The following is a 12,805-nucleotide window of genomic DNA, read 5'->3' on the forward strand; positions in this document are numbered from 1 at the left end:
TTCATTGTGCCCTAAGGATTTGAGAATGAGAAAAGCTCTAAATTGCCTAGTACTGCTCCATAAAGCACTATTTTCAATTAACGACCTGATGGGAACATGTCATTCTTGAAACTTCTTTTTTCAGTGAAGAAACAGGAATATGAAAGCTAAAATATGGGCTCAGCCACACAGTGCAAAAACACTAATTTAAAAGCCGAGCGGTTCTAGGCGCTTCAGTCTGGAACTGCGCGACCGCTACGGTCGCAGGTTCGAATCCTGCCTCGGGCATGGATATGTGTGATGTCCTTAGGTTAGTTAGGTTTAAGTAGTTCTAAGTTCTAGGGGACTGATGACCTCAGATGTTAAGCCCCATAGTGCTCAGAGCCATTAGAACCATTTTTGAACTAATTTAACGTGTCTCGAAGGTACATGTCTTCACCACCAGAAACATCTATATACAAGAATCGTCACTACTTAAGATACTTCTCATTTATTGTTCCGTCTCAGCTGCATATTTCCCCCCCTTCCCCCTAATTCCAACATACACATAACACAGTACCCTGATATATGATTCTGAGTAGACAAGTCAGGTTGCTGACACAACTACTTAGGTAAATTCTACGTTTATGTACATTCTTTTCCAAATATTATAAAGTATTAGATGGTAATATATAGATTTATTTTGTTGCAGATCTGAAGATGATCCAGAATGATCGACACATGTGATCTAATTAAAATTTTGCAACTGAGACGAACAATAAATGAAAATTATCTTAAGTATCTACACAGTTACTGAATCTCTCAAGACGATTGTGTCGACTATAGTGAATCGTCACTACATTTACAAACGTCCAAAAACGCAAACTCACTGCAGTATGTTGATATTTTTTTGGTGAAGGCATTTTCTCAGAAACTAATTAAATTAATGCTTTTACATAGTGTGTGGTTGGGCGGGCATTTTACATTTCCACCACCATCTCACATCCAGTCAGGGATACATTAGGAATAAGAATAATTTACGTTGAAGATTTAAAGTAAACTCAGGAAGGAGGTCATTATTCAGAAACTGTAGCATGCTCGCAGCTAAAAAACGTTTAGCTACTCCTGAAGTTCGGTATTAAATGAAGCAGAAAGATTTATTGATGGCGAACGCCTGCTATGCCAGTGATGAATTTGTTAGTAAAATCAGTTGTTGCATTATCAAATAAAGCGAGTTTTACGTAAAATCTGACCTTTGCATATCTTCACTGCAGTAATGTGATGAACGTAAATACTTGCTGCGACTGCTTTCTGTTGTATTATACGTGGCTACAATACCCTCATAATCATCTGATACACCACATTGTGTCTACTTTTACATTTCTGTGACAAGTTCTGCTAACACGTCTTGAATGAAAATGTACTTAGATTTTTTGGCTTATTCCACTTCCATGAGCATCTTTTCACTTAGGGATATGTGTAAGCACCATTAACATACCTCTTTCTTTTTACTTAAATATGTATATATTCCTTTTTGACATATCTTACATCCTTCAGTGTCTCCTCATTATGCATATAGCTGACGGTCAGAGAGACATACGTGTAAAAAAGCTTTCATGGAAGTTGCTATCATTAAGCCCATTTAGAAACAGAAACTTCAAGCGGGTAGCATAGAGGTGGCTCGACTTTTACCGAGATCAACAAAAAAGTTTAGAATTAATTTGAGAACTGATGACGACTTTCATATATATCACATTAGTGGTATAATTAAACGACCTTATTATTATTATCCTTTTTTAGATTTTTGTCATTGTTTTTATATTATTATTGCATTGAGCTGAAAAAATCATTAATTTCTAAATGTACTGCCATAGTCATTTTATATAAAATGTGTCTACACGATGTTACAGGCAGCTTAGGATGCAGGTAAAGTAGATTTATAGTCTTGAATTTTTTTCTTAAATCTTTAGCTTCTGCAACTATATGCGGAAAGCGCAAGGGGAAAACTGACGCTTCTGAAAATGGATGTACTTAACCATCAGATATCTAATTATATAAATGATTCAGTAAAATGTTGTCATCAGTACTTTATGTAACTCTGATAAAATCATTTCAGAGCGAACGAACTGCGGAAAAAACAATTTCATATACGCCTGTGTTCGAGCTCTTGTTAAATTCCATCTTCACGTTCTTCCTGGGAGAAAGGTCATTAATTTAAAAGTTCGTTCTCTATCTTTAAGCGCGCAATCGTCATGCGAATTACAACGTATCAACTCGAGTTTCTACTGTTTCATACAGAAATTAATAATATTCGCCATTCAAACAGCCTTTGAGCTGAGATAAATCTTCACACAACTACAGGAAATTCCACATATGTCAAACCGAAAAGTGAGGTGTACGCTCGCTTAACACGAGCAGAGACAAACATCCTCATGCGCTCCCTATCTCACGGCGACGAAACACTGGTGATAAGGAGAACAATAGGTCTTTTCTCGTTTCACAGCTATTACTGTTCACTGTAACTATACTATTTCGTCCAACCACGTGAGTGTAATTTTTTCCTTTTTCTGCTTAGGCGGTCAATAAAGGAATTAATACCTGCGAGGATATTTGACGTTCAACGTTAACATTCGATACCGGAGTTTGGCGTGGCTTCGAATTAAGAAAAACGTCACCTTTTACTTCATAGCGATCAAAATTACGCAGAATATTTCTTATTTATGAAAGAATTGTATTATGACGAATCCTACTCATCATTTTCCTTGCACATACAAATCACATCGATTTTTTTTCAGTGCTGGACTTTATAGCTAACAGCAGACTATTCAGAGAACGACTGTGCTGACTAAGTCAACTGAAACTAGTTGCTGTCTGGATATGATTATATCAACAACTTTTTGCGTAGAGACCGGTAATACCAGTGTCGTGAGACAATGGATTCCCGGAATTTGCAGACTCTTCGCAACAGCCGCCACAGCACGCTAATGCGCGTGTTTGTAAACTGTCGCCAATGATAATGAAGGTCACACGGCTTTTGGAAAAGCCGGCGCACTCTTGTAGTGACAAATATCCACACTATTTCACGTGCCGGATGGCTGGGCGTCCACGCCTCTCACCGGTGCAGTGCGTTTACCTGCTGGTTGGTTTTTTCTGACGCGGCGCTAAGTCTGCCGGCTTTTGCGAAAGAACGTTTTGCATTTCTCCCCGGAGAAACTCTGCGCCGAGGGACTGGTTGTGCAAGGGTAAAAGGGTGCGATAACTATCTCGCTGCACGGTCCATTGATCCGCTGGCCACGTATCGGAGGCAGGCAGACAATGAGCAGGTCGGACAGTTTCGAAAACCTGCGGTGCGCGCAGGCGGATTGCGTTTCTCTCTGCCGGGGTTTGGCCAAACCGAAAGCTTCGGGCGATTGACTTTCTAAGTAGGATATTGCGACTGTCTCCACGGTGTTACCAAAATCATTCTGGGCAAAATTCTGACGCATGCAGTAAAAGCACGGTTGGTGCACTTCAGTCGTAAGTTACATATCTCCAAGCAGAAGGCGAGATTTACAAATAGTTCTTACGAGGAGCAAAGAAACTGATTCCAAGAAACCACAGCGGTGGAACACCGAATAAGCACGCATGATGATTCTGACTTTATAAGTTGACAGTCGAGTCCCCAACTAATGTCTGATTTACGCAGATATTTACGATGTAGCTTCACAGGATTTTGAGAACGCTGCACGATTCGTGAATAGCACTTCATGCGACTGAGAGTCAATTCATGCATGACTTCCAGATGCGATAGCCTATACCAACAGGGATACATTTTCATTTGTCAAAGAGTTCCGACCAGGAGACGGAAATAGTAACGCTTCCCTGAGTACTGTTTGCAGCCTCGGTCCAAGGACTAGAGCAAATACATCCAGGTACCAGAATAAAGAACAGAGATTACCCACTTGTCGGCATCAGGGTCAGCTGGAGAAGGGCAGCGAAAGAAATCAGTTTTGCTTTACTTAAGGAACTATCTCAACACTCCCTCAAGTTTTTCAGGATATTGCAGAAAATCTAAATCCTTGATTCGATTCCGTTGCCTTAACAAAGAGCACCATCCTTCGTTTCTAAGGCCCGTACCACACTGTAAAATAAATTTGTTAAAGACTAACTATAAATGAACTTCTATAAATCTTGACGTTGTACTGGAATGTTTCAAACGTATTCTTTGTAAAAGCTGGAATATGGTTCTAGCTTTTATAGAATAATGATGAAATGTCTTTGACAGTGTAATACGGTCGTAAATGTAATACTATGCGGTAGATACTGACAGAAGTCCGTTGCTTGACTGTCACGACGTGGAAGACACATTAACTTCTGTCGACGATACACGGGCCACTTTGAATGCTAGTATCCACTTCCGTTTCACGGCAAGACACGGCGAAATCTGGAGATCTGTTTCTGCAGCTATGCGGCAGACTCGTAATGACTTACTAGAAAGGCCCGTCATGCGTCAGAGCGAAACATGAAAGCCTGCCTGATATCTCGTTGTCTACGTATGATGTCACTTACTGAACACACAAGCACTTCAACACTGACACTCGATCGTGCACGTAAACAAAAAACACTTCGGTGAGGTTGCAGTCGCGGATTTGACTGTGTCTTACCTTGCGAAGGGCTGCTCCTCGACTTCGTAGTGCTCCTCGATGGGCTGCTGAGTAATCCACTTCTCCATCTTCTGCGGGCTGAGCTCCAGGAAACCAGGAGTCGTCGACGACATGAGGACGTCGGGCTTGCGGCCCGAGCCGCGCACCTCGCCCCTCATCGCACCGGGAATTGGAACTCGCGACCCCCCAACCAACACACAAAGACCAGAGCGACTCGTCCGTCCGCCTGAGCTGCCAGGAGGAGCTGGCAAGACACACCACCACTCTCCTCCGCCGCCGATCTAGCAGTGAAGCCGCGGTCCGCCCTCCCCACAGCTGCTGCTGCTCGCCGCTCGCTGCTCGCCGAAATGTGCCGATCTGCACCGACGGCTGCCGAGTTGGCACCGGCGGGCGCCAGTAGATCGAGCGCGCTACTGCGCATGCGCCGCCAGTGTCCTCTCCCCTCCCTTCACCGCCGCGAGCTATGACTCCGCTGTCAAGCGGCTCGAGAGATAGGAGCCGCTTTGCAGCAGAAAAATTAATAAGCTCTGAGCGCGAGACAGCTCCTGTTACACAGCTCAGCCTGTCCGACTCTCCGCTTGTTACGGTTTCTGCGTGATGGGCTGTCTGGTGGGTCAGAGATTCGAAGACGTGAAAAGTGAAAGGCGGCGCTGCCGGCAATCTGCATCTGTATCTGCCTTCTGCAGACTTCCGAGCGATTTGTGACGTAAGGCATGTAAGTGCGTCAGTATCAAAATCGCGACCGCTCTCTTCCTGTTCCAGTGGCGAATGGTTTTCGGGAAGGCTGTCTGTCAGTACGCTTTCTTGTAAGCCCAAATCTTACATAACGTCCTATTCATTACAGAAGCTGCTATGGATATGAGTAACGTGTTTCTTGAAACTTCCTGGCAGATTAAAACTGTTTGCCGGACCGAGACTCGAACTCGGGACCTTTGCCTTTCGCGGGCAAGTGCTCTACCAACTGAGCTACCTAAGCACGACTCACGCCTCATCCTCACAGCTTTACTTCTGCCAGTACCTCGTCTCCTACCTTCCGAGTTTGGAAGGTAGGAGACGAGGTACTGGCAGAAATAAAGCTGTGAGGATGGGACGTGAGTCGTACTTGGGTAGCTCAGTTGGTAGAGCACTTGTCCGCGAAAGGCAAAGGCCCCGAATTCGAGTCTCGGTCCGGCACACAGTTTTAATCTGCCAGGATGTTTCATGTCAGCGCACACTCCGCTGCAGAGTGAAAATCTCATTCTGGAAACGTGTTTCTTGACCCATATATCACAATTTCAAAAGCAAACGATTTCATGATGAAAAGCCTTCGGTTTTCCAGCCCGGTGGCAGTGTTGTGATATCGCTACTTTTCTATGAGTATCATTGGATATCACGAAATTTCAATCACCAGTTTTCTCCTCCGACTGCGAAAACATTCTGTTGGCACCCACATACACAGGGAGAAGTGATCAACACGATAAAATAGAAATTAGGGCTCGCACGGAAAAATTTTAAGTGCTCGTTTTTCCCGCGCGCCTTTCTAAATTGGAACGGTTGAGAGACAGTTTGAACCCTCTGCCAGGCACTTTATTGTGAATAGCAGAGTAATCACGTATATGTAGATGAAGATGTAGATGCTTACCAACTTCTCCACGGTTGTGTCGAACTATTGATTTAGAAGATCCTCTAGGTGGTTAATATGACACCCATCGATACGTTGTGGTATCTCGACACCGTCACTGGCGGAAAACCCGAGAGATTTTCAACAGCAGTGTACATCAAGAAAATTCACATTCACACCAATTTTTGCGTATTAAACATCTTCCTTCCAGCGTCTTTTACTGTGGCTGGTAGAGCATTCCTGTAACGTTCCTGTGGTGAGTAAATAAGCCCGTGGCGAATAGTGTAGCTCTTCTCTGAATCTCGTATCTGTTCTGCGAAACGAACTTGGCAAGGGTTGTAGGATTGCGAATAGCACTCAAGAATCACTCGGGCGACGAATCTGTCAGCAACTCCTTCGTTCATCAATTACGCTTGCTTAGCATTTTTTGCAATGAATCCCAGATGAGTGTCTGCCTTATCCACAATATCAAATTTATTATACATAGTCATTCAACATTAAATTACTCCAAACGCTTGCCGCTAGGTATTTGGCAGTTGCGAGTCATTCAGATGGTTAAGAAAATTTGGGATCATCCTGCATCAGCGATTGAACGTAAAACAAATGAAAAGTCTTAGCCAGTCTTTACTACGAAAAACAGTCTTGATCACAATTTATTTATTACTGTGACTGGTTTCGACCACTGGAGATTCTCCAGCAGAAGGAGGTCCTTACTCATTGGTCTGAAGATGACCACGGTAGTGGTCACCGGTCACCGTAATAAATAAATTGTGATCAAGACTGTTTTTGATAGTAAATATTTGTAACACTTTGCTCACTGTTCACTCCCACAATGTATTCAAAAGTAATCTTAGCCAGTCACCTAATTTTATTTTGAATGTCTTGGATGGTGGGAACGCAGCCGTATATGATGAGGAACTATAAATAAAATGGTCTCTGGCGGCAATGTTAGTTACATAACTGTTTTATTCCGAGATCGATTTCGGGACCGCTGGTCCCAGTCTCAGATGCACCTTAAGTACATACCTAATCGATGTCGTGTGTTATTTCCAGTGGCTGTCAAGGGATTCGGGGGGGGGGGGGGGGGGGGGGTTGCCGGCCGGTGTAGCCGAGCAGTTCTAGGCGCTTCAGTCTGGAACCGCGCGACCGCTACGGTCGCAGGTTCGAATCCTGCCGCGGGCATGGATGTGTGTGCTGTCCTTGGGTTAGTTGGGTTTAAGTAGTTCTAAGTTCTAGGGGACTGATGACCTCCAATGTTAAGTCCCATAGTGCTCAGAGCCATTTGAACCTTTTGTTATTATTATTATTATTATTATTTTATGTTGCGAATGGAGCGGTCTACTGCCTGTCGAATCTCTGGAACAGTTCTGAAGCGTATACCACGAAGTGGTTCCTCCATCCTCGGAATCAAATCAAAGTCAAAGGACCTAAGTCCGGGGAATATGGTGGCTGGTGCAGTACTTCCCAGTCACATCGACCGAACAGAGGAGCCACAGCTTGCGCTGTATGCGCCCGCGCATTGTCTTGCAAAATGATGGGTGGGTTGCGCAGAAAGTGTCGCCGCTTCTTTCGCAAAGCTGGTCGCAGGTGATGCTCCAAAAACGAACAGTAATACTGTGCATTGACGGTCTGCCGTGGAGGAACGTAATGCGTTAGGATAACACCATCACAGTCGTACACGAGAATCTCCATAACTTTAGCCCGCTCCATTCGCACCATCAACAGAACAGGCTATTCTAACGGTATACTACGCCTTCGACATCGCTGGCAGCAGGTTCTACACAATGCTGGTGACTACTTTGAAGGACAGTAACAGGTACAAGCGTGTAACTCTTTTGTATCGGTTGTGAATGAATAGTTGCCACTATTTAAGTTCCAACCCTCATATGAGGGTATGCTGAAAATTAATGCCTCCGAATTTTTATGTGAAAATTCTTGAAGCTTTTTAAATACAACAAGCCTTATAAATGCTCTAAATCTTTATTCTTCATGTCTGAATATTTATTTCTCAACATAGTCACATATTCACACATTTCTCCCAGCGACAGACCAATTTCTTGATACCGTCATCGTAGAATGTTAGACTTTGTTGATGGAGCCTCTGCTTGCACAGCTTCATCACTATCAAAGTGAAATCCTCGAAGGTGTTCTTTAAGTACTGGAAAAAGATGAAATTCGGATGGGGCAAAGTCGGGACTGAATGAAGGATGATCGATGCCAGTGGGCGCATGGCGTCGGATTGTTGCAGTGTCGCAGCGCTCGTGTGTGGTCAGGCATTGTCATGCTGAAGGAAAGGGTCCTCCATGTGTGGACGACCTCTTTGAATTCGCAAAGTGGTTACAGCACGCTTTTTCTTACACATCGACGCAGTGAGGTTACATATCGCCATATTACACGCCACAATTCGGCGCCCTCCAGTGGCAGAGGGCTGCAAATATGTAGATATGATGAATAAATATGTAGACTGTTAATTACACTAATGTTTATTTAAAAGGCTTCAAGAATATTCAGGTACCAAATTCGTAGGCCTTACTTCTTATCACGCCCCTCGTAGTTTTGATAACGTCAGTGTGAGGATTCGGATGCGACAGCTTAAATCGCGAAGGTATCGCGTAAAGGATTTTTTTTAATATTATTGTCAAAGACTATAAAGCAAGACTGAACACAACCGAGAACTTCAAGGAATCCAGAACTATGTTCACGAGAAGGAAAAGGAAACGGAGGGACGTGTGAAAATTTCACGGGTGCGGCCTAGCTGCCAGGGGTACCGTGCGCTTCAGCCAGTCTCTCGTGCAGTTCCCGGCTCTCGGTTCAACATCTACGTTCTACATACTCTGCAAACCAATGTCTGCAAACTACTGTGAAGTGCATGGTAGAGGGTACTTAGCCCTGTAGGGAGCTGAAATATACTTATAGACTTTTCACTGACTACAGGTTTTTGAATCTTTTAAATCTCTTGCCGTACTTTGACGAGGCTGACTCGTGATAACAATTTTGTACCAAACATGCATGTGTCGAGCCAGAGTCTTGGAAACCAACGCAGGCCAAACGTAAACGTAACGACTCATATGAAACAAACAGTCAGTTACAACCATACAGTAGTTTAGTTCTTACCATTGCGCCACGAGAATTCGTCATAAACACTTACGCAATGCGAAGACAGCTGCATTTACATGGAAGTAGTGTTGGAGTATCCAGTGATAGCGACGTTACTGTACAAAAGAACGACTAATTATAGGTGACGATAGTGAAGAGGAAAATGCAATACGTAAATCATGTGTAGCACGGGTTTGGCAGGAAGCGAAAAACACAACAAACATTTGGAAATATTGTGAGACTCGTGGCATAAAACCATCTCTTTCAAAACGTTTAAGTTAACACTCAGGATTATTAGAACTCTTTTTATTGATTGTGGGAGATACCTGTTATGAAGGCAAATTTCTGCTCACGTCAGATAGCAGAAAATGGATGGAAATAGCGGAAAGTACACTTGGTAGTCTGTTACTTTCGACGAGATAAAGACTGTGCATTTTGATGGCTCCGGTAGGAAATCCAAATATCCAAATGTATTGGTCTAAAAGACTAGTAGTAGAAACGCCGACATTTAAAAATGCAACCCATTTGAAAAGAGTTAAACAAATTTCGAGATTCTCATGTTTTTGCAATAATAAAACTGCTGATAATACTGACTGGCTGCGAAAGATAAGACCTATCATCAGCCTTTGGAATGAGAAACTTAAAGAAATTTACACACTGGATGAAAATGTCAGTGTAGACGAATCGTTAATGAAACGTAAAGGATGTTTAGCATATAAACAGATTAATTCATAGAAAAGAGCGAGATTTGGATTAAAAATTTACAGCCTTTGTGAGGCAACTACTGGTTATTGTTGCAGTTGCAGAATATATACTGGCCAGGCCAAAATTAATAGTGCATCAGAGAATGTAGTCATGAGTAGAGGGGCACTACAAGTCCTGGACAGAAAATCGCTGACATCAGCATTAGCATTGCTGAAATTGATGGCATCAGCATCAGATTACTGCCCGGAATCGCTGACACCAGCATACGGCCATCAGGCAATGACATTATTCTTGGAATTCCGTCCTCCCCCTCTCCCTGTGACCAGTGGCATTACCTGTTTTTACAGAAACGCCGAGGGGCACAGGACACCAATGGCGTGAAAGCTCAGCCTCACACCCTTCGAGCAATTTTAAATTTTTGTAGTTTTGTTGAAAAAGTGCCGTCTTTTACCGTCTAAATATCTGATCTACCCGGTATATGAAGAGCCGCCAACAGCAGCAATGATCAGCTGGGAAGAAGTAGACTCGGTAAGTATTCATCTACTATTCTTCTTTATTATTATTACTATTATTATTTCTTTCCTTTCTCAGACGTTATGTCTGGTCAAAAATGGAAAGTGACGCGGACCTTCATCAAGCGTGACTTCCTCTTAACTGTATGGTATATGTTACATTGCATTTAGGAACTTTCGGGTAATTGAACATGTATCAATAATTACAGATTTCTGTAGTTGTATATATAAGTTTGGATGTAGCTGTATTGCGTTGATGTACTGGTGGATATTGTGTGGTATGACTCCTATAGTTGATAGTATAATTGGTATAATGTCAACTTTATCCTGATGCCACATGTCCTTGACTTCCTCAGCCAGATGGATGTTTTTCAATTTTTTCTCCTGTTTTCTTCTGTATATTTGTTGTATTGGGTATGGATATTTCAATTAGTTGTGTTAATTTCTTCTTTTTATTGGTGAGTATGATGTCGGGTTTGTTATTTGGTGTTGTTTTATCTGTTATAATGGTTCTGTTCCAGTATAATTTGAATTCATCATTCTCCAGTACACTTTGTGGTGCATACTTGTATGTGGGAACGTGTTGTTTTATTAGTTTATGTTGTATGGCAAGTTGTTGATGTATTATTTTTGCTACATTGTTATGTCTTCTGGTGTATTCTGTATTTGCTAGTAGTGTACATCCGCTTGTGATGTGATCTACTGTTTCTATTTGTTGTTTGCAAAGTCTGCATTTATCTGTTGTAGTATTGGGGTCTTTAATAATATGCTTGCTGTAATATCTGGTGTTTATTGTTTGATGCTGTATTGCAATCATGAATCCTTCCATCTCACTGTATATATTGCCTTTTCTTAGCCATGTGTTGGATGCGTCTTGATTGATGTGTGGCTGTGTTAGATGATACGGGTGCATGCCATGTAGTGTTTTCTTTTTCCAATTTACTTTCTTCGTACCTGTTGATGTTATGTGATCTAAAGGGTTGTAGAAGTGGTTATGAAGTTGCAATGGTGTAGCCGATGTATTTATATGAGTGATTGCTTTGTGTATTTCGCTAGTTTCTGCTCGTTCTATAAAGAATTTTCTTAAATTGTCTACCTGTCCATAATGTAGGTTTTTTATGTCGATAAATCCCCTTCCTCCTTCCTTTCTGCTTAATGTGAATCTTTCTGTTGCTAAATGTATGTGATGTATTCTATATTTGTGGCATTGTGATCATGTAAGTGTATTGAGTGCTTCTAGGTCTGTGTTACTCCATTTCACTATTCCAAATGAGTAGGTCAATATTGGTATAGCATAAGTATTTATAGTTTTTGTCTTGTTTCGTGCTGTCAGTTCTGTTTTCAGTATTTTTGTTAGTCTTTGTCTATATTTTTCTGTTAGTTCTTCTTTAATATTTGTAATATCTATTCCTATTATTGTCTGTATCCTAGATATTTGTAGGCATCTGTTTTTTCCATCGCTTCTCTGCAGTTGCTGTGGTTATCCAATATGTAATCTTCTTGTTTAGTGTGTTTTCCCTTGACTATGCTATTTTTCTTACATTTGTCTGTTCCAAAAGCCATATTTATATCATTGCTGAATACTTCTGTTATCTTTAGTAATTGGTTGAGTTGTTGATTTGTTGTTGCCAGTAGTTTTAGATCACCCATATATAACAAATGTGTGATTTTGTGTTGATATGTTCCTGTAATATTATATCCATAATTTGTATTATTTAGCATGTTGGATAGTGGGTTCAGAGCAAGGCAGAACCAGAAAGGCCTTAATGAGTCTCCTTGGTATATTCCACGCTTAATCTGTATTGGCTATGATGTGATATTATTTGAATTTGTTTGGACATTAAGTGTGGTGTTCTAAGTTTTCATTACTATGTTTAGGAACTGTATCAATTTAGGATCTACTTTGTATATTTCCAATATTTGTAGTAACCATGAGTGAGGTACACTATCAAAAGCTTTTTGGTAATCAATGTATATGTAGTGTAGGGACCTTTGTTTAGTTTTAGCTTGATAAGTCACCTCTGCATCTATTATCAGTTGCTCTTTACATCCTCGTGCTTCTTTGCAGCAGCCTTTTTGTTCTTCATTTATAATTTTGTTCTGTGTTGTATGTGCCATTAATTTCTGTGTAATGACTGAAGTTAATATTTTGTATATTGTTGGTAGGCATGTTATGGGGCAATATTTTGCTGGGTGTCTGCAATGTAACTGTTAAATAATTTAGTTAGATGTGAATGTGTTGAGGTGAACTTCTTTAGCCAGAAATTTGCTATTTTATCTTTTATAGGGGC

General features: G+C 41.6%; 1 protein-coding gene across 1 annotated transcript in view; it reads right to left on the reverse strand.

Moving 5' to 3' along the window:
• The window catches only part of LOC126475505 (death-associated protein kinase related-like), a 230,473-nt gene extending 225,544 nt beyond the window's left edge, over nucleotides 1-4,929 (reverse strand). The window contains exon 1 of the mRNA XM_050103414.1: nucleotides 4,602-4,929. Coding sequence (XP_049959371.1) covers nucleotides 4,602-4,759 — 158 coding nt within the window. The 5' untranslated portion in view covers nucleotides 4,760-4,929. The remainder of the gene's footprint in view (nucleotides 1-4,601) is intronic.
• Nucleotides 4,930-12,805: the final 7,876 nt, after the last annotated feature.

The sequence above is a fragment of the Schistocerca serialis genome, chromosome 4, assembly GCF_023864345.2.
Source record: "Schistocerca serialis cubense isolate TAMUIC-IGC-003099 chromosome 4, iqSchSeri2.2, whole genome shotgun sequence".
Taxonomy (NCBI): Eukaryota; Metazoa; Arthropoda; class Insecta; order Orthoptera; family Acrididae; genus Schistocerca; species Schistocerca serialis.